Here is a 27476-nt window from a genome sequence, read left to right on the forward strand (position 1 = left end):
ACCCAGTGGACAAGCAGACAGATAGAGTGGCATACAACCGAGCCCATTGTTGCGCTTAGATGATCATCGAGTGGGCTTTCGGAGAGCTCAAGATGTGGTTCCTCTGCCTGCACTATACAGGGAGCTGCTGAGCCATGAAGCTGCTCATGGTCATGAAGGTCATGGCAGCCTGAGTCATGCACCACAACATGGTCACTCACCAGCAGCTCCTCATGTTTCCTACGGAGAGCCTGGCCATGGACCACTGAGAGAGGGCAGCCAGGCCAGACACCTTGGAGCCGGTGGAGGAACGGTAGGAGGTGGCTGTGGAGGAGCACAAGTGGGTGTCCAAGTTCTTATGCCACAACAGCTGCTGAGCAGGTGCTGCATCTTAGGTATCACTGGAAGCCTGGATCCTGGACTCTCATTCTGGGAGGCTGGAGTGACTGGGATGCTCAGATGTCAGGCCTCAGGCCCTGTGGGACTAGGGTTAGGTGGCCTTCTGCCATGTGGCATGCCTCCATGTGGGGGCGTGCCCCAGAGGCAGGGGCCAGGGAGGTAACCGCGGGGTGCCCCAGCCTATGTGGTTATTCCTGGGGCCCCTTCCCAAGTGATGGAACAATAGAATCAGAGAGTATTGAAGCAGTATTTTTGGTAGGGTTGGAGAAGAGGTCATGGGACGAAGACATAAGCAGTAGCTCCCTGAGGAAGTCTGGCCCAGCCATGACTGCCAGTTGTGTTCCCTTGCCCTCCAAGAGTGTGCCAGAGGATGGCATGGACCTTCTGCCACCATCTAGGTGCTTCTGGAACAATGGCCCTATCTGTAGCTGCCATTGCTTTCGCGAGGGCATGGTGGAGCCATCCTGGACACCACTGGCCTCCTCGTTGTCAGGAATGGCCTGAAGGGACCACACACTGAATCCTGGCCCCAGGGTGGTGTCCTCATTATCCTCTTCCTCTGCTATGGGTTACAAGGTGCTGCCGGTGGAAAGACAGGGTGGTCAGGTGGGGATGGGAATGCCTGAGGGGCCCTTTCCTGGGCAGCTAATCCTTGAAAAGTCAGGGGGCCATCGACAGGCACCCCTGACTAGCGGGCCAAGCTCCACACTGCCCCAGCATTTGGGGCCAGTCACCCAGGACATGGCTGGGGGCAGCAGCCTTTAGGGCCCAAACCCCACAGGTGCACAAGAGGGAGGGGGACAAAGAAGGACTGGTGTATCCCCCACATCCTGGACTGCTCTGGCCATCCAGAAACTGTACTCATATCACTTGACCATATTGCGGTGGACCCTCTCCAGTGAGAAGCTCCAGCATTCCACCATCCCCCAAGTGGCAGGAAAGGATAACCCCTGAGACACTGACCATCTAGGAAGCATAAGGCAGCGAGGCAACCAGTGGCTGGGTTTGGGGGGCTGTCCCCATTGGCCCACCCCCCCTCATCTTCATCCCCATCCTATAACCTTCCAAGTCACTGTAGGCTGGACCTCCTTGAGGAGGTTGTACTGCACCTCCCTGGCCATGTGATCCAGCCTGACCTCCTCTGCTTTGCCCACTATGGAAGTCTGAAAGCCAGAGGCAAGTTTGAGCCACTTAGGGGCAGAGGAGGTTTGAGTGGTCAGACATGGAAGGAAAAACATGTTTTCTATCAAGGTTGCTACTTAAAGCCCAAACTCTGTACTGTAGTCATAATTATTTCCCCCTGGAATTCTCCAAATTACTGTAATTTCTCCTTCTGGTCATGTTGCAGTGGTATTTCAGAAAGTGGGGGAAAATAAAGTAATTTTAGTAGTTATTACTCCAACCCCCCATGTGCAACTGAATGCTGGAAGAAGGGGTTCTGTCAGCTGGATCTCTGACATGTTGCTTTCTTAAAAGCCAGATTTGCAATCATTTTGTAACAGTGCATTACTAAGGCTGAGACGTAGGCCACTTCAAACTCAGCCACTCTCCAAGGGAGCTCAATTGAGATATCTGGTTGCTATAGAAAGACACAGGAGAAGCTGTATCCAGAAACAAAGGGTGCAGCCCAGATGTTAGAGCCAACGGTGTTGTTGCTGCTTCTCTCTTGCATTTCATGCAAGGTAGATGTGATGAAGTGTGCCATAAAGGAGATTCCTATTCCACATGAATGGTACAAGCCAGGTGACCTCATCATCGGTGGGATTGTCTCTCAGTTTCTTTACGAAGTGCATGAACTAAAGTTTGACAAATATATTTCCGAAGAGATGTTTGAAGTCACACAGTAAAGACTATATATTTTCTTATGTGTACTGTGATCCTAAACCCTAATATAATTGTCAAGAGAGTTATCAAAGAACCTGTAGAACTAATCTTCTCCTGCACACCATCTTTTCAATTTCTTTCTGAATCTTATTAACCTTCTCTCTTTGCAGCTTTCTTCTCGTACAGTGACAACTTTATATGAAGCAAGTAGAGAGAGGGAGTCTTGTTTCTTTGTTTTTAATTGACTAGATTTTTATATAGTGAGATGTATGTGTGTCTTATAGACAATGGAGGTATAAAAATTTAAATTAGGGAAACTGAAAAAAATGCCTTCAGTGTTCTAATGTATAAGATATTGCAATATAATTGTGAAACCTGATAACCTGAAAACAAATCTCTCTACCGAGTTCTGAATGCAAAATCCAATGGTGAGTTCTGAGGTAAGCTGAAACATGAAGAGTGGAGGACAGTGGGAAAATAACCAAAGATAGCTATAGGAAGCTGCTCTATAGATTTTCCAGTACTGCAACTGAATCAACTGGAAACAGAGATTAGCTCAAGACCTGATCTCATGCTTATTGTACAGCATATAAAGAAAATATTTCTAGACTTGATATATTCTTGCCCTTGGTATTCAGTGTGGCATTCCTAATATATGTATAGATTGCACGGAACGGTTCTTGCTGTGCACTTTCTATGAAATATTCATTCCTTACTAGCTCTTCTAATCATTCTCCTTTTTAAATATGCACTTCTCCATTGTCTTCTGACAAACTCTCTGCACACCACTTTGCAGACTAGCACCAGCTCATTATATGTTCTCCTGCCATTATTCAATTGTTTTCTGCTTTGTCTCTCTAAATCTTGGTTACATTGGTTTTTTTTTTCAATGTATGTCTATCATATTCAAATAATTCTAATTATTCTTCATCCTCAGAAATGTAAATAATAGACCCAACTCAAACTCAAGAGTCCAGTTTCGTGAGTTATGACTCACAAAAGCTCATACTTTACTACAAATGTTCTTAGTCTTATAGGTGCTACTGAATTCTTTCTCTTTCCTGCTGCTACAGACAAACATGGCTACCCATTTGGATCAAATCAACATATTTATCTTAAATTAAAGCAATGTGTTTTAATCTTCAAGTATTCTTGATTTTAGATTTTGAAAATCTTACTGTTACTGCAAAAAGAAGTAAGCAATGTGTTTGAGATGTAGAAAAGAAAACATTCAGCCTATTTGATATATCAATGCCTTCCCAATGTAGCAAAACCTACAAGTAGGTGGAACTTTAAGATCTCACAACTAGAGATGGGCATGAACAGCAATACAAACAAATAAAAAGCCACAAACAGTCCAATCAGCTGTTCGAGAACAACCTGTTCGTGAGGCCCCATTCTAAACAAACAGGTGGTCGTTGCAAGCCTTGTTCATTGCTGTTTGTCAAGCCAGATAGTCTAGCACCTGCAATCAATTCCCTTGGCAACATAGGCAGAGATTGTCTGAACTCTGTCTGAACTCTCTCCCTGGAAACCCCAGTCTAAGCCCAATTTAGCTTGATAGGCAGGTCTTCCTTCCAAGTGTGGAGCTCCAAATTTGTTACAAGAGAGCAAAGACCATGGGGGAGGGGGGCTCGCAGCTCTGACTAGTCTTTGCAGACAGTGGAGAGGACAAAACAGCTGCTGTTGGCATTTTGAGAGAGAGACAGGTAGAGTGCATTGGAGCTTGAATTTTCTTTGTGTGTGGTGGGATATGGATCTACCCTTTCAGGCTCTGGTGCCAAGCTATTATTTATTATTAGTGCCTTTCCTGGTGCCTGCTCAGGTCAGATTTCTGGGAGTGGTGTGGTAGGGATCTTGACTTGGATGATGGCTGGAGGAGAGCCTGCTGGGCCCCACAAACAGCCAACCACGAAAATGTTCATGAACAGGGCCATGTTCATGGCTGTGAGTCCCTGTTCATGGATGGCAATGAACAACGAACATCATGTTCAGGGTTTTTTTTCTGTTCATGCCCATCTCTACTCAACTATAGTGGTATCCACTTTCAGAGACTGGAACACATTTGAAAGACGCATGAAGTGGTCAAGCACACTGTTTGGTTTAGGTGGATAAAAGAGAAAATATTAGCTAGTTTTAAAAATGTAGACTAACCCAAGGTCAAGTAGTAATCTAACACCTGATGTTCCACAGAGACAAGAATGGACCTGCTTCTATCACACTCCAAATGATTCTTCTCATTTAGGGTTGAAGATGACACAGTTAAGGGATCTACTGCTGTCTCTATACTTAAGCCAGGAGTGAGGAGAGAGGCCAAACTGAAAGAGATTTAAAGGTCTTTGGATGTTTTCATGTATGCATTTATGTGACTGTGAAACACTAGGATTTGGCATCTGAATTTAGGGATGGAGCTCAACCTTGAAAACGACAACCATAGAACAATCTAACATTTAAATGATAATTGTAGTTGTGAGTTTTGTCTATGTGAAGGTTATGTTAATATTGTCATCTGTAAAAGTTGTGTTGGTACATAATAGTATTTTAATTTGATTTTTGAGTCTTGCCTTCAGTTTTCCTTGACTCTGCTGTGAGAAAGCTTTGATAGAAATGTTATAAATCAAATAAATACAAAAATAAAACTACTGAGATCAGAGGACAAAAATAAAGGCAAATTGGGATGCTATTTTTACTCAGGACAAATCAGTAGTTTGGAAGTTTATCCTCATCATGACATAACTAACTTTGAAACAGAATATATTAAAAATGTCATTAAATGATTTGCTGCAAAAATCATTTCTTTCTTTTTGAAGTATGACGACAAAGTTTTACCAGCACCCTCTGGCCTTGGCATTTGCTGTAGACGAGATCAACAAGAATCCCAAGATTTTACCTAACGTCACTCTCGGATTCCACATCTATGATACCTACAATACTGATAAGATGACCTACCGTACCACTCTGGATCTGCTCTACAAATCGGATAGATATTTTCCCAACTATGAATGTGACACCCCAAAAAACCTAATGGCCATCATAGGAGGACTTGGTTCTGAGACCTCCTTCCAAATGGCAGACATTCTAGATCTCTACAAGATCCCACAGGTATGTTCTGTGCATAGAAGAATGAGAGATTTGGAAATGTACTTGCCTTTCTTACCGGGAGGAGCTCAGAAGGACAGAGGGATTTAACTGAGTGAAACATAAAATTGATTCTTGTGCAAAAAGGAATAAAGATTAATGGAGACTTGCTCCAAACTGACAGATGGGGTGATGATGGATTCAATGCAGCTTTCCCCTGTTTCTCAGAAACTGCACCATATTTCCATGCATTCAGAACCTTCCCATCTTATAACACATTTCAAACATATCTCTTTGTTTCTTTTTAGCTCACATATGGTTCATTTGCCTCCTCGGACAGGGAGAACTCAAAAGCCCTTTCCTTTTACCGCATGGTTCCCAATGAAACCTATCAGTATTTAGGACTTCTCCAATTACTTCAGCATTTTCAATGGATGTGGGTTGGACTGTTTGCCATGAGTGATGACAGTGGAGAACATTTCATAAAGGAAATGGAGCCATTGCTTTCAAAACATGGATTTTGTGCAGCCTTCGCAGACACAATTATAAACCAGGGTGGTTGGAACACCTTTGACAATGTTATAGATTTATTTTCAAAATTTCATGCTGCTTTGATAGATAGTACAGTCAATACAATTATCCTCTATGGAGAAACTACGACTATTATTCCACTGACCACATTTCTACATCTTGGGAATCATGAATTGCTGGAAAATACTTCATTCAGATGGGTGTGGGTTATGACTGCCCAGATTGATTTTGCCTTAACAGGCCTTCAAAGGACCTGGGGTCTTGAATTCTTCCAGGGTACAATCTTCTTCTCAATTCACTCACAGGAGCTTCCAGCATTCCAGATATTTCTTAGAAACATAAAACCTGATCAGACAAAGGGAGATGGATTTCTCCAGGATTTCTGGGAACAAGCATTTGTCTGCTCACTTCCCAATCCAAAGGAAACATCGATGGTTGATGGAACATGTACTGGGGAGGAGAGGATGGAGAGCCTTCCTGGGCCTTTCTTTGAAATGCACATGACCGGCCACAGCTACAGCATCTATAATGCTGTCTATGCCATAGCACATGCCCTGCATGCCTTATACCTATCCCACTCCAATCGGAAATCAATTATGGGTGGTGGCAAAAGAGATGGCCTTTGGGATCTCCAACCTTGGCAGGTAACACCTTCCCAGTGAAATGTCTACATTGCCAAGAATATGTCAGTAAAAATGAAACTTGCTCCATTTTCTCCAAACACAAATAGGTGCTGGAAATGGTTTCTTATACGCTTGATCCTTTGAAGTCTCACTTCATGCTCAGCTCCAGTCCAAAAGTTTTTTGGATAAATTTTAATGTTAGGTGAAGCTTGGATATCAGGGATGGTTAAAACTTCTCAACAATGCAGTCAGCATTTGAACTGCTCTTTGGTAGAAATATCCAATTGCTTTTAAAAAAATCAGGGCTCTTGTTGGATTATTTCAAAGCTTTGTTTGCAATTCAAAGTCTGTAATGTTGTAAGTTTCCGTCAGTGCATTTGTATCATTCATCATGGCAAGTGCCCATCACTTGTTTCAGAGCCAGCTTAATGTGGATGTAGAACTAAGAAAGCATCATGGAGTCCTGGGTTCCAATTCTGACTGCTCCATGAGGTTTGCTTCATGAACTTGGACCAGTCACCCCCTTCTCAGTCTAACTTCTCTCAAAGGGTTCTTTTCAGGGGTTGACAGTTTAGGGGACTACTATGGATGTCATTTTTTGTCCTTGCAAAAGAATTGTGAGATGCTAATGGATTACTAAGCCCTGATTCGCTGAAAGTCGCCTCTTTTAAAAGCAGCTGTTACATGCTACTTTTGTACCTGTCCATTTATGTGACATGTATGAGAAGAAGTAGAGCATCTTTAGTTCTCTCAGTGGCCAAAGTGATTAAAGGGATCCTTTACATTCAGAGGTAGAAAATATCAGAAAATTCTTAGCCTCTATGCCCTGCTCTTGGTCCTCTAGAGTAACTGGTTGACCACTCTGTGAGACAGACTGCGAACTAGATGGACCACTAATCTGTGTTCTTACAATCTATAGTACTTTCAAAGCAGGAATGTGGTCCATTATTTTCCACAACAGAAAAACACTGGGTTTGCCAAACTGTGTCTAATGAAACTTTATCAGCAATGAAAGTTCTCTGTAAATCTCACAATAAATCTCCAATGTGATGTTTCCTTTTCTTTTGTTCTCTCTAGCTCCACCCCTTTCTTCAACACGTGTCCTTTAACAACTCAGCAGGAGAAAGCGTGTCTTTTAATGATGATAAGGAAGTGGAAGGTGGGTTTGATGTCATGAATTTGGTGATATTTCCCAACAGGTCCTATAGTAGAGTGAAAATTGGAAAGGTGGACCCTGATGCCTTGGAAGGAAAAGAACTGATCATTGCTGAGGACAGAATTCTGTGGCATAGCCGTTTTAACCAGGTGTGTATTCTGGGATGTTCTCAGTGGCTCCTATGTTACTGAGCTGATGAACCAAGGTTGGAAGATATTTATTTTCTGCATACCAGGACTCTTGTGTTTTATACCTACGAATTCATGTCAGGGGTTGAATACATGTTACTGCAGACCACTGATGAGAGGAGGTTGAGGACTGGATAGATGAGTGAGACATTCTTTGATGGACTTCTCTTCACTCCTCCACTCAGAGGCAGATTTTCCCACAAAAATCCAAGTTTGCTCCCTCTGACTGACCAGCTCTATGTAGTGTGTCTCTGTTTATAGTTTTAAAGTTCTTATTGTGTCCTTCCCTGAGAAGCGATTGTATTTATGGCTTTTAGCACAGCCCAGACACTTGATGGAGGGAAACCAAGAGCCTTCTATTTCTGTGTATGAAATGGCACTGGAGGCCGAATAACTCAAAATAAGCAGCAACATTGTTGAATAGGCAAAGGTGGAATATAGTCAGTCAGGAGATGAAATTGCTGAGGTAAAATTGGTTGGTAGAACAGAATACTTTAAGAATAACAGGCAAAATAAGTTCCTATAAGCTTAGTTTCTTATTCTTAGATCTTGATCATGAAAAGTGTTTTGTTTACTCCTTTGGTTGTAGTAACAATGTTTCTTCATAGTGTTCCCCTTTTAAACTTAGGTTTCTAGACATTAGTTAAACACAGTTTTCTCTTTACAACAGACCCGGGGTCCTCCTTAGAATCAACCCCCCCTTTCTATACGCCAGGCAGAAATATTCTTTTTCATAACTTTCCAGAGTGATTCAATCTTTAATGTCCCACACATGGGACAAATAACATCCCACACATGGGACAAATAAAAATGTAAATTCGGTAATAAGCTGTGAGGCTTTTGGAGACTATTTTTTGGATAAGATCTTGTCACTCGGCCGGGATCTGTCCACTACGGTTGATGCAGTATATGTACTGGAGGCCCCTTGGTCATCCTCAGGGTTGATATTAGATCAATTCAGGCCACTCTCCCAGGAGGAGGTAGGCAGGGTCCTGCGTGCTGTGAAACCTACCACATGCCCACTGGACCTGTGCATATCATGGCTGGTGAAAACTGGCGGTGATGGGATCTGGGCACCATTAGCTGACATCATTAATCTTTCTCAAAGTTCTGGGATTTTCCAAGACTTACTGAAGGAGGCAGTGGTGTGGCAGTTTTGAATCTTCCGTTCCTGGGTAAGGTAATTGAGAGGGCGGTAGTGGAACAGCTGCAGGTATACCTGGATGATGCCTCTATCCTGGATCCATTCCAGTCCAGCTTCAGACCTGGCCCTGGTATGGAGATGGCTCTAGTCACCCTCACAGATGACCTGTGGTGACACCTGGACTAGGGCGGGTTGACACTGCTGATACTTTTAGTTCTTACAGCAGCATTTGACACAGTCAATCATAATCTTCTGACCCACCGCCTCGCCAATGTGGGGATTCGTGGAATAGCCCTGCAATGGCTGAACTCCTTCCTTCACAATTGAAGACAGAGGGTGGCACTTGGAGAACAGATGTCCACTCACCATTCTTTGGAATGCAGTGTCCCTCTTTCCCCAATGCTATTTACCATCTATATGCATCCCCTCACCCAGTTAGCTCACAGCTTTGGGTGGGGTTGTCACCAGTATGAGGATGACACTCAGCTCTATCTGCTGGTGGATGGCCAGTCTGATCTCACTCTGGATTCCTTGGCCAAGGGACTTGAGGCTGTGACAGTATGGTTACATCAGTGGCTATATCTATTTAAAAAGTAAATGGGGCAGGACAACAACATTAACCATGTATTGTCGAAGGCTTTCCATCTTCCATCCTAAAGTCCTTTACTGCTTTTGGATAGGTGGTGCCTATTTCATTATGCAATGACTACTGCCCTCCTGGATCTCAGAAGCGAAAGAAGGAAGGGAAGAAATTTTGCTGTTATGATTGCGTTCTTTGCCCAGATGGAAAAATTGCAAACCAGAAAGGTAGGTGATGTAACACACCGTATCTTTTTCAGCATGTGAAGTCAATTCTCAGGTAGAAAGTGAACAAATGCCAACAGTCTGTGTCAACCAGCAAAAAGATAAGGAAAATTTTGAACAAAACCAAAAACAAACAAAACACATCTTGTTTGTTTTATTAGTATATTTGAAATTGTAGGGTTTTTAAAGATTTATTTTTAATTATATAAACTTTTAATTTAAAAAAGATAAGAAACATTTCAGATCAGCTATGTGGTTTAGGATCATAAGTAATGATTAATCAAGTGAAGTACGTGTTGTTATGCTACAGAGATATCATGCTGGCTTTGAATTTATTGTCTGACTCAAACCCTGAGAAAGCCGATCTCTTCTCAGGAAGAGGGGGGCAATAAAGATGCCAGTGCCTTTCCACTTTATTGTCCTGTGAAGGAGAAAATTATGTTTTTTAAGCTTTGATGGTATCATGAGGTGAGGGCAGTCAAGGAGTGTTGCATCCACAAGCCTCCAAAGTGGAAAGGCAAGATTTCTCATTGCCCAGGATAACAGTCACCACCACCAATATCTCTGGTTAACTCTGAGCTTGAGACCGATAGACAAATTTCAAGGCCCTAAACAAGAAGAACTCAGCCCTGAAAGGTAGATTTCTTTGCAGGAAGCATAGGGGAGGTGAAATTGACAGACTCTCTGGGAAGGTGAAGATGAAATTAACAAGCCCTCTGCGGGCTTTGTCTTTTTAAACTACCCTCCTGTAGAGATGAGAATTGGACAGAACTTCAGCTATGTCTTTTAAACTACGCTCTCCAACTAACATTGCGTCTCCCTGCACTGGAGCATCCTCATATAAGAGGTCTCATGTAGAGAAACTCTGAAATACTTCCAGAGCAGCTTTGGAAGCACCCTTGGAAATGAAGGCAGAGGGGATGGGATGGAGACATTTCAGTTTCCTTTGCTCCAGGCCACTCAAGGGTCAGCAAATGAAGTAGGTGTGATTAGAGAGAATGAAAAGAGGGAGGGGGAAGGAATTTTGATCAGATTACACCCTACATCCCTACGCAAACAAGGGTTTAGGAGAGGAAGAAAGGCAAGTCCCATTTTCCTTGCTGATCCATGTACCAGAAATAGAAAGCTTGAAAAATTAAGCATAATCAACAAGTTCATTACCATCTCAGTGCGACCTGCCTGTGTGCTTCTTTATTCATTTACAGAAAAAGTCGTATTTGCATTCCCAGTATTTGCCATAAGTAGCATATAGAAATGAGAATTGAAGCAAACATTGTTTTATGATTTGTTAATGTTCAAAACAAGCAAACTTAATTGCAGGAACTGGAACGATAATAATAATACCTCAAAAGTGCAAGGATATTAAAATGTCTTTTTATGTGATGAACTCCAAAGCAGAAGCAGCAGTTTGAAATGAACATGAAGATAGTCTGAGAAGTTTCTTCACATTTGGAAATAAATCAGAGACCGCTTAGCACTGAAAGTGCTCCTTTTCTCTTTCTTTTTTAGATATGGAGGACTGCATCAAATGTCCAGAAGATCAATATCCAAGCAAGGATCAAGATCAATGTATTCTCAAGACAGTCACTTTTCTGTCCTATGAAGAACCTTTAGGGATCAGTTTAGCTTCACTTGCAGTTTCTTTCTTTCTAATCACTGTGTTGGTGCTGGGGATTTTTGTCAAGTGCATAGATACCCCTATAGTCAAAGCCAACAACCGAAATATAACCTATGCTCTACTCATCTCTCTCACATTCTGCTTTCTTTCTTCTTTGCTGTTCCTCGGACAACCTACAAACGTCACCTGTTACCTTCGACAATCTGCTTTTGGCATCATCTTCTCAGTGGCTGTTTCTTGTGTTTTGGCCAAAACTGTCACTGTGGTTGTAGCTTTCATGGCCACCAAACCAGGGTCCAGCATGAGGAAATGGATGGGCAAAAGACTGGCCTACTCTATTATTTCTTTTTGTTTCCTTGTCCAAGCAACAATTTGTATGTTGTGGTTAGGAACATCCCCTCCCTTCCCAGATTTAGACATGCAGTCAATGGCTACAGAGATTGTAGCAGGGTGTAACGAAGGCTCTGCCCTCATGTTTTATAGTGTTTTGGGCTACTTGGGACTTCTCTCCCTCATCACCTTGACTGTGGCTTTCCTAGCCAGGAAATTGCCAGACAGTTTCAATGAAGCCAAGTTCATCACCTTCAGCATGCTGATGTTTTGCAATGTTTGGATGTCTTTTGTTCCAACCTACCTGAGCACCAAAGGGAAATCCATGGTTGCTGTGGAGATCTTCTCCATCTTGGCCTCCAGTGCTGGGTTATTGTGCTGTATATTTTTCCCCAAGTGCTACATTATTATTCTAAGGCCTGAATTGAACAAAAGGGAACAGTTAATGTGGAGAAAGAAGTAGTGACCCTATTTCTTCCGTGATGTCTCTGTGTTAGCTTGGGGTCCCCTATCATGTCAATGTGATCTTACACTTTTAATATTACCTTTCATAAACTTAGAATAGCTTTCACAGCCATTTGCAGATGCAGTTTGAGTTGAAGTCTCTCCCACATCTGAACTATATAGGCGTGGCAAATGCTAGGGCTGTAAGGGAAACCCCGAGGGGTCCTTTTAAAGGCAAATTGTTGGCCTTGGAAAGTGAATGCAAATTTGTACCAGCAAGATTCATGTAATCGAATTGAGTGGAAGACATTGGCTAATTCCATCATGCTGTAGCACTTGGCACCTGCAGCAATGGCTGTCAGGATTTTGTTGTATTTTGCTACAACCAGGGTGAGGGACAGAAATAAATAAAAAGAATTCTAAATAAAAAGAATTTTTCCACTTGATAATGTGGGAAGTGAATTTAATGAACTAAGATATTTTACGTGACTTCCCTATTTTCATGTAATTGAACTGTATTTTTACTGTACAAAGCAAGGAGTGCACACAGTAGCAAAGCCCTAAGGCAAAAGACATATGAATGTATGCCAGAGATTGTGAAATGCTTTTTAGACATTTAGATGCCAAAGCACAGGAAATAATGCGACCTTTATGAAAGGGAAAGTGTGAGAAAGACAGATGTTCCCTGAGTGTCCTTGAAAAGATGAGCAATGTTCTAAAGTGCTAAGCAAGGCTAAAGCAAGAAGATGATCCTTGATAAGATACTGAGAAGTATTCATATTGTAATGATGTCTAGAATTGTTCTACCAATGTGAGACAGTTAGGCCATTGGGGCTGGTCATTTACTTGACCAATGCAGTTTCAAGATTGTGACTTATATAAGTTATGTTAATTAACCTAAGGGTATAAATGCTTGGACTGTAGCATTATAGCTCCGAAGAACATATTAGTACTTATTACATACTGTTAACGGTATCGTTCTTCCTTTGCTTGTAAGCAAATAAAGGGCCTGGTGTCCTGGCCTCACTGACAGTCCTTTAGATGGCACTGGATTTCTAGCCACTGTGTGTGACAGAATGTTGGACTGGATGGGCCACTGGCCTGATCCAACATGGCTTTGCTTATGTTCTTATGTTTGCTTATGTTCTTATGTTCTTATGCCTATGTTTATTTCCCTCAATAGGACTCCTGTGTATTCTTCTTTACCAATTGGGCTAAAACAAGATAAGGCACAAAATATGCACACCAATAAAATGGAGTGGTAACAGTGGACTTTTGACCAGGAGTGATATTTTGAGTCATATTGAGCAGTTGTGGTCAAGTTGGATATTTAAATTTAAAAGGTTGCAGTCCTAAGTAGAGATGGGCATGAACCAAAATACGAACCAAAATTAAGCACGAACCAGGCCGGTTCGTGGTTTGTGAACCACGGTTCATCAGATCCCATTTCTGACGAACTGCCATGAACTTTAGGCTGGTTCATTTGGTTCAATTTTTGGTTCGTGACTGCAGACAGCCTGGTGCCAATCAATCAATTTCCTAGGAAACAGGGGATGGACTTCCTGCAAATCTTCTGCTGACCTGGAAGTGACCTAATGCTGCCCCAGAAGTGACCTTCTGCTGACCCGGAAGTGACTTTTTTCTGACCCAGATGCGATGAACCAAATGAACTGGTTCACAAACCAGGGGAAGGTTTGTGAAAGTTCGTGGTTCGTGAAATTTGATGAACCATGAACTGCATGGTCCAGGTTTTTTCTGGTTCATGCCCATCTCTAGTCCTAAGTGCACTGACAAACATGTTTCAATGCAGGAACTTTCCTGGGAGTAACCCTGATTGAATAGATTCTAATAAGTTTCTGAGTAGACGTCCATAGGACTGCTCCCTTAGTTCCACTAAATTCCACTGGTCATACTTCTAATTAAACATGCTTAGAAATGCACTCCACAAAAACAAAATAGAGCATCATGTATCTAAACATCTAAGCATCTTGTTGGGCACTCACTTAATTGCTGATGTTTGTCCACTATGGAAGTCTGAAACCAGAGGGGTACTTGAGCCACTTAGGAGCAGAGGAGACTTGTGTGGTCAGGTATGGAGAGAGAAACATGTTTGCTACTTAGAGCCCAAACTCTACTGTCATAATTATTCCCCCTGGAATTGTCCAAATTACTGTAATTTATCTTTCTGACCAAGTTGCGGTGGCATTTCAGAAAGCGAGGATGCAATAAAGAAGCTAGTTTAGTAGTTATTACTCCAACCCCTGTGTGGAACCGAATGCTGGAAAAAGGGATTCTGTCAGCTTTATCTCTGGCATGTTGCTTTGTTAAAAGCCAGGTTTGCAGTCAGTGGGCTGGAACTGCCACTGACATTTTGAAACTGTGCATTACTAAGGCTAAGATGTTGGCCTCTTCAGACTCAGCCATTCTCCAGTGGAGCTTGAACAAGACATCCTGATGCTGCAGATAAACATAACAGAGGCTGGATCCGGAAACGAGGGGGACAGCTCAAATGTTGGAGCTAATGGTATTGCTGCTGCTTCTCCCTTGCATTGCATGCAAAGCAGATATGATGAAGTGCGCCGTAGAGGAGATTCCTATTCCCCATGAATGGTACCAGCCAGGTGACCTCCTCATTGGTGGAATGGCTTCTCAGTTCATTAATGATGAGCATGGACAAAAGTTTGAGGAATATATTCCTGGAGATTTTTTTATACAGTAAAGACATTATATATTTTCTTATGCTAATTGTGATCCTAAACCCTAGTATAATTGTCGATAGAGTTATCAAAGAATCTGTAGAACTGATCCACTTCAGCGCACCACCTTTTCAGTTCCTTTCTGAATCTTATTAACTTTCTCTGTTTGCAACTTTCTTCTGCTGAAATGACAGGAGATGCTTTCTTAAAAGCTAGATTTGCTGTCACTGTGCTAGAACTGCTTTGGTGATGCAGGAGCACGTAGATAGATGGAATATTGCTTTGGTGTGCGGGAGCAAGTAGATAGATGGAATCTTGGTGTTTTTTGTTTGTTTGTTTTGTTTTTAATCCACTAGATTTTCATATAGCTCACTATATGTGTCTTAGAGACACACATGCGTCTTATGCATGTGTGTCTTAGAGACCATGAGTGTATAAAAATGGAAATTAGGGAAACTGGAAAAAAACTTCAATGTTCTAATGTATAAGATATTGCAATATAATAGTGAAAATGAAAAACTGAAAACAAAGCTCCCTACAAGGTACGGAATGGAGAATCCAAAAGTGTGATGGGAAATTGACCAAAGTTAATACTGAAAATGTTCTTGAGAAATAGGAAGCTGCTCTACAGATTTTTTAGTGTTGCAAATGAATCAACTGGAAAGAAAGATCAGCTCAGGACCTTACCTCTTGCTCATTGTTCAGCATGCAAGCAAAATATTTCTAGACTGGATATATTTTTGCCTTTGGAATTCAGTTTGTCATCCCCAACATATGTTTAGATTGCACAAACGGTTCTTGCTGTGCCCTGTTTTTGAAATATTCATTCCTTACTAGCTGTTGCAATCATTCTCCTTTCTAAACGTGTAATTCTCCATTGTCTTCTGACATACTCTCTCCACACCACAGTGCAGAGTAGCACCAGCTCTTTTTATGCTCTTCTGCCATTTTTCAATTGTCTTTCCCTTTTTTCAACCCAGATAAATCTAGTCATGTATTTAGGACACTATTTGTGAGATCAGGCTCGTCCATGCTGTCTTCCCTCTGCTGTTGATACTTAATATTTTTTTAATTAGATATTTTGGGTCATACTTTCAGTTTGCCTTGACTCTGCTGAGAATAAGTTTAGATTGAAATGTTAAAAATCAAATAAATTAGAAAATAAAATTACTGCAATCGGAAGAGTATTTATTTTAAATAAGATGCCAATTTTCCTTTATTTGGCATCTTATTTAAAATAAATACTATCCATAAAATAAATGCTATCCGTAGAATAAAACATACACCTGCCACAAACAAACAAACAAACAAACAAACAAACAAACAAACAAACAAACAAACAAACAAACAAACAAACAAACAAACAAACAAACAAACAAACAAACAAACAAACAAACAAACAAACAAACAAACAAACAAACAAACAAACAAACAAACAAACAAACAAACAAACAAACAAACAAACAAACAAACAAACAAACAGGCTGCAGTCCTAAGGTCACTTGCTTGGGAAAGCCCATGGACTAACATGCAGTTTATGTCTGAGAAGACCTGCCTAGAATTGCTCCCCCAGCATTTGAAAGCACTTTTAAGACCACAAATAGTGTCCTAAATATATGACTAGATTTATCTGGGTTGAAAAAAAGGACATTGTTTTACCTAGGAACAATCAGTAGTATGCAAGTGTATACTTATCGTGACATAACTATCTTGGAAACAGAACATATTAAAATGTCATTAAATGATTTGCTGAAAAAAGAATTTCTTTCTTTCAGGAGTATGGCAACTGAGGGCCAAGCTACACATGACGAATGACACTTGAACAGCAAGTGTATTTCTCCCTGTTCACTTGCCCTCCACTAAATCCACTTGCCGTTCAAGTGTCATTCGTCATGTGTAGCTTGGCCCTAAGTTTTACCAGCACGCTTTGGCCTTGGCATTTGCTGTAGACGAGATCAACAAGAATCCCAAAATTTTACCTAACGTCACTCTCGGATTCCACATCTATGATAGCTACAATAATGATAAGATGACCTACCGTACTACTCTGGATCTGCTCTATAAATCGCATAGATATTTTCCCAACTACGAATGGGACACCCAGAAAACCCTAATGGGCATCATAGGAGGACTTGGTTCTGAGACCTCCTTCCAAATGGCAGACATTCTAGATCTCTACAAGATTCCACAGGTGTGTTGTGGGCATAGAAGAATGAGGGGTTCGGAAATGCATATGCCTTCCTTACTGGGAGCGATTCAGAAGGACAGAGATTTATCTGAGCAGAAAATAAAATTTATTCTTGTGCATAAAGAAATGGGGTGAAATGGAGACTTTGCAGATGGGGTGATGGTGGATGCAATACAGATTTCTTAACCATTTCTCAGAAAATCCTCATCCTTATGCTCTCAAAACATTCAGCTGTCAAGAAGCACCTTTCCACCTGATAACACATTTCAAATGTATCTGTCTTTCCTTTCAACTCATGTATAGGGGTGTGCAAGCCAAAAATTTTCGGCTATAGCCGAAAGTAGAAAGCCGAAAGAAGATTCTCTATCCTTAAAGCCGAAAGCCGAAACAAGAATCTCTTTCGGCTTTCGGCTTTCGGGATTCTTTCGGCATTATTTCGGCATTCTTTCGGCTTTTTTCTATGGGAAAATGCCTCCGTCTTCCAGGACGCCTGGAGGAGGCATTTTCCCACCGAATAAGCCCAAAATTGGTGGGGCCCTTCCTCTAACCCTTCTCTAACAACCACCCAAGTTTCAGACAGATTGGACTTTGGAGGGCCATGTTATGGCCCCCCAAAGCAGGTCCCCCCATCCTCCCATAAGAAAGCGAAGGAGCAGCATATTGTTAGCATGCTGCTGCTCATCTTTCTTCATTATTTCCTATGGGGAAAAAATGAAGAGGCAGGCTTCCTTTGCCAGGGGTGGCATTTTGCATGCAAAATGCCCCCCAGCCCTCAGGGGCCCTTCTCCCACCCCTCCTCCCACCCCCCACCAAGGCTCAGCCTGCTCCCACTTGGGGGGGCCATTTCATGGCCTCCCCAAGTAGGTGCTCTAATCTCTACCACTGACAGCTGGGGGAGGCTTGTGTTGCCAGGGGTGGCATTTTGCATGCAAAATGCCCCCCAACCCTCTGGGGCCCTTCTCCCACCCCTCCTACCACCCCCCACCAAGGCTCAGCCTGCTCCCACTTGGGGGGGCCATTTCATGGCCTCCCCAAGTAGGTGCTCTAATCTCTACCACTGACAGCTGGGGGAGGCTTGTGTTGCCAGGGGTGGCATTTTGTATGCAAAATGCCCCCAAGCCCTCAGGGGCCCTTCTCCCACCCTTCCCCCCACCCCCCACCCAGGCTCAGACTGCTCCCACTTGGGGGGGCCATTTCATGGCCTCCCCAAGTAGGTGCTCTTTTCTCTACCACTGACAGCTGGGGAAGACTTGTCTTGCCAGGGGTGGCATTTTGCATGCAAAATGCCCCCCAGCCCTCTGGGGCCCTTCTCCCACCGTTCCTCCCACCCCCCACCAAGGCTCAGACTGCTCCCACTTGGGGGGGCCATTTCATGGCCTCCCCAAGTAGGTCCTCTCAGCCCCTAAAGTCCACCCCTTACAGCCCCACACAAACCCAATTCCCCCCCAGCTGCCACACGCAGACCCAAATCCCCACATTAGCCCCTCACAGACCCAAATCCAACCACACCTGCCCCACACCCATAACCCCAGGAACAGGCTGGCAAAGGCCAGCCCTCTCCCTTTGTTCCCTATGCTGGGAACTTCTAAACTCTCTTTCCCTGGGCAATTCTGCACAGCCCAGGGGTGCCACAATGGTGGGCACACTTCTGAGTGCCAGCTGGTCCCTGTGAAAGAGCACCTGAACCACAGACACCCTCCCTCAAATTCCCCCACCACCTACAGAGATGGCTGGCCGGCCAGCCCCATTGTTCCCTATGATGGGAACCAACTGCACAACAAAGAATAAAACAAGAACAACACAAAATAAAGTTTAAAAAAATTATTTTCTCCCTTCCAAAGTACAAGTAGGCAAAGCATTATGACACATTACACCAGCAGTCCCCCACACAGAAAAATTAAAACAAAATTCACTTAACATCAGAGAATCACAAAGCATGATTCCTGTCAAAAACACTTTATTTCTTGAACAGCTTTAGGTTACACAGCAGGGGGGAACACCAAAGGGCATGGCAGCACTATCTTACACAAAAATAACACAACTCACTTAACATCAGAGAATCACAAAAGCACAATTCCTGTCAAAAACACTTTATTTCTTGAACAGCTTTAGGCTACACAGCGGGGGGGGGGGACACCAAAGGGCATGGAAGCAGTATCTTACACAAAAATAACACAACTCACTTCACATTAAAGAATCACCCCAAAAAATTGCTGTCAAAAGCACTTTATTTCTGTAACTGCTTTAGGTTACACAGTAGGAAGGCACCGCAGAGCAGGAAAGCAGTGTACTACGCAAAAATAACACAACTCACTTCACATCAGAGAATCACACAAACACAATTGCTGTCAAAAACGGTGAAGTGGGTTGTATTATTTTTTGTAGTACATTGCTATCATGCCCTGTTGTGCCCTCCTACTGTGTAACCTAAAGCTGTTCAAGAAATAAAGTGTTTTTGCCAGGAATTGTGTTTTTGTGATTCTCTGATGTTAAGTGAGTTGTGTTATTTTTGTGTAAGATAGTGCTGCCATGCCCTTTGGTGTTCCCCCCTGCTGTGTAACCTAAAGCTGTTCAAGAAATAAAGTGTTTTTGACAGGAATTGTGTTTTTGTGATTCTCTGATGTTAAGTGAGTTGTGTTATTTTTGTGTAAGATAGTGCTGCCATGCCCTTTGGTGTTCCCCCCTGCTGTGTAACCTAAAGCTGTTCAAGAAATAAAGTGTTTTTGACAGGAATTGTGCTTTTGTGATTCTCTGATGTTAAGTGAGTTGTGTTATTTTTGTGTAAGATAGTGCTGCCATGCCCTTTGGTGTTCATGGCCTCGTTTCGGCTTTTTTCTTTCGGCTACCCGAAACGTTTCGGCATTCCCCGAAAGAAGCCGAAACACTTTTGTTTCGGCATTCTTTCGGCATTCTGAATGCCGAAACGCACATCCCTACTCATGTATGGATCATTTCCCCCTGCGGACAGGGACAACTCAAAGCTCCCTTCCTTTTACCATATGGTTCCCAATGAAACTCATCAGTTCTTAGGTCTTGTCCGGTTACTTCAGCATTTTGGATGGACGTGGGTTGGACTCTTGGCTGTGAGTGATGACAGTGGAGAACATTTCCTGCAGGGAATGGTGCCATTGCTTGCAAGATATGGAATTTGTGAAGCCTTTGCAGAGACGATTATAAAGCAAGGCGGCTGGGAGAGCATACAAGATGTTATAGATTTATTTTCAAACATTTATCCAGCTTTAATAGGTAACAATGTCAATACAATTATCCTCTATGGAGAAACTTGGAGCGTTGTTCTACTGACCTCATTTCTACATCTTGGGAATCATGAATTGCTGAGAAATACTTCATTAAGATGGGTGTGGGTTTTGACTGCCCAGGTTGAATTTGCATTATCAGGCGTTCAAAGGTTATGGGGTCTTGAATTCTTCCAGGGTACAATCTTCTTCTCAATTCACACACAAGAACTTCCAGCATTCCAGAAATTTCTTAAAAACATAAAACCTTATCGGACACAAGGAGATGGATTTCTCAAGGATTTCTGGGAAGAAGCATTTGACTGCACACTTCCAAATCCTGAGGAGACATTGATGGTTGATGGAACATGTACTGGGGAGAAGAGGATGGAGAGCCTTCCTGGGCCTTTCTTTGAAATGCAAATGACTGGCCACAGCTACAGCATCTATAATGCTGTCTATGCCCTGCATGCATGCCGTATTTTTATCCCGATCCAACCACAAATTAATTATGGGTGTTGGCAAAAGGGATGGCCTTCAGGATCTCCAACCTTGGCAGGTAACAGTGAAATGTCTGCACTGCCATAAAATGTCAGTAAAAAATGAGTCTTCAACTTCCTCCAACACAAATAGATGTTGAAAATGGTTTATTATATACTTTTTCCTTTGAAGTCTCACTTCATGCTCATAAACAATCAAAAATTTATTGGTTAAATTTTATTGCTTAGGAAAATTAAGATATCAGAGATGCCAAGAATTTCTCAAAAGTGCAATCAGCATTAGAACTAACCTTTAGTCTAAAATATTCAGGTCTCTTGTTTGATTATTTCAGTTCAAAGTCTGAAATATTGTAAGTTTTCATCTGCGGAAAAGACTTGGAAAAGACTTGTGAGATGTTGATTGATTAGTAAGTCCTGATACGCTGAGAGTTGCCTTTTTAAAAAGCAGTTTGACATTGTACTTGCTAGTTTTCTACAGAGATACGAACAAAAAAAAAGCCACAGACAGCCCAATCTGCTGTTCATGAACAAGCTGTTCATGAGGCCCTATTCTAAATGAACAGGTGGTCGTTTGAAGCCTCGTTCGTTGCTGTCCATTACTGTTCATCAAGCCAGACTGTCTGGCACCTACAATCAATTCCCTTGGCAACTTAGGCAGGGATTGTCTGAACTCTGTCTGAACTCCACTGAAAGTTGCCTCTTTTTTAAAAAAGGTGTTACTTTGTACATGTCACTTTTGTACCTTTCCATTTATAAGACATTTATGAGAAGTAGCAGAGGATCTGGAGGCTCATCAGTGGCCAAAGTGATTAAAGAGATCCTCCACATTCTGAGGTAGAAAATCTCAGGAGGGCCTCTGCCTCCATGCCCTGAACTTGGCACCTCCAGAGTAACTGGTTGTCATGTCTGTGCCCCATCCATGCCATTATTCTAAGCCAAAATGTCATTATGAGCCATTGTTAATGCTGTAACTTGATATCATATTACTCATGCTACAACAGCTGTACTTTCACAGGCCGTGCAGGTGCCTTATCTAACTGACCTTGTACACTGTCTGCTCTCATGCTCTCATAAATAACTGAGTTTCACTTTTAATCTGCTACCTGCTTAGAGTCTAGACCTGAGATGTAAACTATGCAGATAAGTCCGTGCCAAAAAACTGTTTTGCTTTTGGGAGGGAGGATGAGTATAAAGAATGCTTTTCACACATTTAGTACTCCTGTCAACTTTCTGGTCAACCTTTGGACCTTTCTATGAATCTAATATGATTCCTGAAATAAAGCCTTTTCATTCAGGAATGTGGATTTCTTGCTGTGAGGGTACAGGGGTCTATCTATCATAGCCTATCATCCTGAGAACTAACATTGGTTGACCACTGTGTGAGATAGACAGCTGGACTAGATGGAACACTGCTCTGACACAGGAAGGCTATTGTGTTCTTATGTTGTGTACTTCTAGCATTAAAAAAAAGGTCTGTGGTAACAGAAAAAAACTGGGTTTGTCAAGCTGTGTCTAATGAAACTTTATCAGCAATGAAAGTTCTCTGTAAATCTCACAATAAATCTCCAACAGCATGTTTTCTTTTTGTTGTTCTCTCCAGCTCCACCCCTTTCTTCAACATGTGTCCTTTAACAACTCAGCAGGAGAAAGAGTGTCTTTTAATGATGATAAGGAAGGGGAAGGGGGGTTTGATGTCATGAACTTGGTGACATTTCCCAACAGGTCCTATAGTAGAGTGAAAATTGGAAAGGTAGACCCTGATGCCTTGGAAGGAAAAGAACTGATCATTGCTGAGGACAGAATTCTGTGGCATAGCCATTTTAACCAGGTGTATATTCTGCATTGTTCTCAGTGGCTCCTCTGTTACTGAGTTGCTGGACCAAGGTTGGGAGATAGTTATTTCCTGCATACCGGCACTCTTACCACGGATGATTTGATTCTGTTGTAATTTTTTGCAATATAAATTGTGTGTTTTCTTCCAGTGAATTAATATAGAAGTTTGAATACTTGTTCCTGTGGACAACAGTGTGGATAGAGGGTAACAGAATACTACAAAGAGAGTCCAAACAGAAATGGGGAAAAAAATCTTCTTCTGAAAGGGAAAAAAGAGGAATTTATTTTAAAAAATAAATAAATAAATGGGGCAGGATAACAATACTAACCATGATCAGCTAAAAAAAAATCTAATAACTTCCTTCCTAAAGTCTCTTACTGTTTTTAAATAGGTGGTGCCCATTTCTTTGTGCAATGACTACTGCCATCCTGGGTCTCAGAAGCAAAAAAAGGAAAGGGAGAAATTTTGCTGTTACGATTGTGTTCCTTGCCCAGATGGAAAAATTGCAAACCAGAAAGGTAGGTGATGTAACAACCATATTTTTTTCCAGCAGGTGAAGTCAGTTTTCAAATAGTAACTGAAGCAGGTGTGCAAAAGTCATCCAGCTCAAAGATCAGACAAATTTCTCTTCACCGTCAAAAATCTGGGAAAATCTGTGTTTTCCAGAGCCATTGGATTAGCCATTCATTTTGGAACATGGTCTTAAGGGAAGTTAAATGTATTATGGGATTTGAGATTCCCCTATCACCTGAGATTATTTTCTTAGATCAGTGGGATAAACATCAAGTCCCTATTCCCCCAATAAGAAAAGATCTCATAGGCACTTTGTTAGTAGCAGCAAAAAGTACAATAGCCACGCACTGGAAAGCAAAATCCATTCCCTCAATTGATAATTGGACTTCTAAAATATGGGACCATTATATCTCCAAAAAACTTTATGATAAACTATATCAAGCAGAACATTTCCCAAACTTTATTGAGAAATGGTTCCCTTTCTCTGATTACTTAGGGCCAAGCTACAAGTGACGAATGACACTTGAACAGCAGGTTGATTGAGTGGAGGGCAAGTGAACAGGGAGAAATACACTTGCTATTCAAGTGTCATTCATCACTTGTACCTTGGCCCTTAGAAACTAATAGTTCTCTACCTGGATTAAAAATCTTTAATTTACACGTGAATATGTAAGAGACATATATTGAAGCACCACGTTTGATATTGTTAACATATTCTCCTCGAAAAAGCAATTATATAACTAGATATATCTTCTTGTTTTTTAGAGAGTTACACATTGTTTATATTAATTATTGTTATTACTAACAGTGCAATCCTATGGAGAGTTACTCCAGTCTAACCCCATTGACTTCAATGGGCTTAGACTGGAGTAACTCTTCATAGGATTCCATTGTAATATTGTTATTGCTATTTATTGCTATCTATTGTTTTTATTGCTATTTTTTGCTATCTCACTGTTGTTATAGATCTTACAATTTCAATAAAATTTATTTTCTTAAAAAAAGGATTAGACATTCAATTCAGGATCATAAGTAATGAGAAATAAAGTGCCCGTGCTGTTATGGTACATAAGCATCAGGTAGGTCTTTAATACACTATACGACTCAACCACTGATATTTTCTCTGAAAGAGGGGAGCAATGGAGGTGCCAGAGCTTCTCCACTTCTCCTGTGACAGATGTTTTTCTAAACTTTGATGGCATCATAAAGTGAGGGCAGTCGAAGACAACTGTATCCCCCAGCCCCAGTCAAAGACAACTGTATCCTCCAGCCCCTAAAGTAGAATGGCAAGAGCAAAACTCTCAAAACTGGAGAGTAATTCCTCATTGCCCAGGGTAGTGGTCACCATACACAAATCACCCTTCAGCTGGCAACAGCTAAGCATGTAAACCAATTTCATGAACATAATCCCAATTTGAATGGTTCAGCTTCCCTTGAAATTATGGACATCATTTCTCCTGTCTATATTAGCAAGGATTCCTTTGCACTTTTTCCTCTCAATGGCAGTAATGATGCCCTATGGAAGAGAGCATTCCCCTGCAGGGAGGAATCACACTGGTATGGTGTTAAAAGCATCTAGTGTAGGGAGAACATGATTGCTGGAGGAGGGCTGCCTCCACAACAACCAGAACGTCAAAAGCACTGCACCAGGAGAAGCAAGACTAATGAACTGCAGCAAGGGAAGGGACATTGAAGATGGTTTTGGGGTCAGTTGCATAAAATTAAAAATTGCTGGCCCAAATTTAATGTATCAATTCCACTAAATGGCAGAAAGACATAAAAAGAAACCTAAGAGATCATCACCAGCAATAAAAATGGGCAGAATAATAAGGCTTAGTGTGTGAAACGCTTCCAGACCAGCTTTGGAAGCAGCGTTGGCAATGAAGGCAGAGGAGAGAGGGTGAAGACACCTCAGCTTTCCTTCCTTCAGGCCACCCAAGGATCAGCAAAGGGATGAGGTGACATTAGAGTGAATGAAAAGAGGAGGGAGGAAGGAAATTTGATTCGATCACATCCCAAGGCAAAAAGGGTTCACTTTCGGAGAGGAAGACAGCATGTTTGACCATCAGAAAGCCATGAAGTGAGCTGTTTCAAGGTCAAAACTTCATGGCTATTAATACATATTTGGGATTTTCTTTGCTGATCCATTACCTGAGATGGACAGCCTGGAAAGACATGTGTAACCAACAAATTCATTACCATATAAGGCCAACTTGCCTCTGCATTTGTTTATTCATTCCATTTTTTGCTCTAAGTGATTTATAGAAATGAACATTGAAGCAACCGTGCTTTATGATTTATAAATGTTTAAACCCAACAGATAAGTAGCATAAATTTAATAGTAGGAACTGTGACAGCAGCAATAGTACCTCAAAACTTTGCAAGAATATTAAAATGCCTTTTTTAAGTGATGACCTTCAAAGTAAAACCAGCCAGTAGAAATCAAGATCCAGAAAGTCTGAGAGGTTTCAATAATATCAATGACATTTTGAAATAAATCAGAGATCTGTAGGCACTGAAAGCTCACCTTTTCTTTTTCTTTTTTAGATATGGAGGACTGTATCAAATGTCCAGAAGATCAAAATGCAAGCAAGGGCAAAGATCAATGTATTCTCAAGACAATCACTTTTCTGTCCTATGAAGAACCCTTAGGGATCAGTTTAGCTTCACTTGCAATTTCTTTCTCCCTAATCACTGTGTTGGTGCTGGGGATTTTTGTTAAGTGCAGGGAAACTCCCATAGTCAAAGCCAACAACCGAAATATAACCTATGCTCTACTCATCTCTCTCTTGCTCTGTTTTGTTTATTCTTTGCTGTTCCTCGGACAACCTACAAAGGTCACCTGTTACCTCCAGCAATCTGCTTTTGGCATCATCTTCTCAGCGGCTGTTTCTTGTGTTTTGGCCAAAACAATCACTGTGGTGGTAGCTTTCATGACCACTAAACCAAGGTCCAGCATGAGGAAATGGATGGGCAAAAGACTGGCCTACTCTATTATTTCTTTTTGCTTCCTTGTCCAAGCAACCATTTGTATGTTCTGGTTAGGAACATCTCCTCCCTTCCCAGATTTAGACATGCAGTCAATGACTACGGAGATTGTAGCAGGGTGTAACGAAGGATCGGCCACCATGTTTTATAGTGTTTTGGGCTACTTAGGACTCCTCTCTCTCATCACCTTGACTGTGGCTTTCCTAGCCAGGAAGTTGCCAGATAGTTTCAATGAAGCCAAATTCATCACCTTCAGCATGCTAATGTTTTGCAGGGTTTGGTTGTGTTTTGTTCCAACCTACCTGAGCACCAAAGGAAAATCCATGGTAGCCATGGAGATCTTCTCCATCTTGGCCTCCAGTGCTGGGTTATTGTGCTGTATCTTTCCCCCCAAGTGCTACATTATTCTTCTGAGACCTGAATTGAATAAAAGGGAACAGTTAATACGGAGAAAGAATTAGTGAACCTATTTCTTCTGTGGTGTCTGTGAGTTAGCTGGGGGTCCCCTATCACGTATCCGATAGCATATCCCTATAAGTGGAGAATACTTCTCCACTTTCTGGGTGCCAAGCTCTAAATTTCTTGAAGTACACTTAGCCAGCCTTGACTGTGGTCCAGCTATGGAGAAAACTCTTTTTCTTCTCGCTGATATCAACCTACATTTTAACTATGTGGTTTTGTTTTTTGAGTTCGCTGCAATGAAAATTAGTGCAAAAGTCATACTTGGGGCAAATTTGTTGCAGTCTGATTTTTTTTCTGGCCAGGCTATTTTTTTTTTTGCTTCTTTTTATTTTTCTTCCATTCTGTTTTTATTCTTGTTCTCTGATGAACCCTTCAATTTTATATATTTTTAATATTATTCAAGATTGCAACGGGCTTTGGCTATATGCAATAAATTTTGTACCTACTACTCAGTATAATGGAAGAGACATGAAACAATGTGAGAAACATGAAATAATATTTAAAGAGCAAAGGACCTCAGTAATATGAAACACATAAGCATTAAGCTGATTAAAAATATTTTTTATTCAATAATCTTACCCTTAAGAAGTCAACTTGGAATTAAGGAGTCTGGGGGCAGATGTTGGTTTTGCATAATGTTCCTCACAAGTCTAGTAAAAACCATAGTTCAAAAACTCCCATTTATTTCAGAATAGCTCATTAAACTTTACACACACCACCAACTCAACCAAATAAATAGACGCTTCGTCTGTTTACTTTGATTTTCTTCCCATGAATCATTTTTCTGCATTATTATTTTTAATCAGTCTGCTAAGTTTAGATTAAAGATTATTAACTAGAAATAAACCTTAGAGTTAATTCTGTTTTATGTGAAACAAAATTGGTGGGTGCAGAGTTGTTATTTTGTGGTTGCAGTTTACCTTGTGGCAGGACTGAAGAAG

The 27476-nt window shown here is 41.6% G+C and overlaps 1 protein-coding gene across 1 annotated transcript; it reads left to right on the forward strand.

The window, feature by feature from the left end:
* The first annotated feature begins 5651 nt into the window (after positions 1-5651).
* Positions 5652-12137, forward strand: LOC129340220 (vomeronasal type-2 receptor 26-like). Its single transcript, XM_054994873.1, has 4 exons — positions 5652-6455; positions 7512-7739; positions 9603-9729; positions 11236-12137. Exons 1-4 carry the CDS (start codon positions 5652-5654, stop codon positions 12135-12137), a joined length of 2061 nt encoding a protein of 686 aa, XP_054850848.1.
* Positions 12138-27476: the final 15339 nt, after the last annotated feature.

Source organism: Eublepharis macularius, chromosome 12, assembly GCF_028583425.1.
Source record: "Eublepharis macularius isolate TG4126 chromosome 12, MPM_Emac_v1.0, whole genome shotgun sequence".
Classification (NCBI taxonomy): domain Eukaryota; kingdom Metazoa; phylum Chordata; class Lepidosauria; order Squamata; family Eublepharidae; genus Eublepharis; species Eublepharis macularius.

Bases quoted from the DNA above. Each gene is read 5' to 3' on its own strand.
- LOC129340220 (XM_054994873.1), top strand. From the start codon at position 5,652: ATGGTTCCCAATGAAACCTATCAGTATTTAGGACTTCTCCAATTACTT. The intron at 6,456-7,511 runs GTAACACCTTCC...TGTTCTCTCTAG, and splicing joins GGGATCTCCAACCTTGGCAG to CTCCACCCCTTTCTTCAACA. The intron at 7,740-9,602 runs GTGTGTATTCTG...GCTTTTGGATAG, and splicing joins GGCATAGCCGTTTTAACCAG to GTGGTGCCTATTTCATTATG.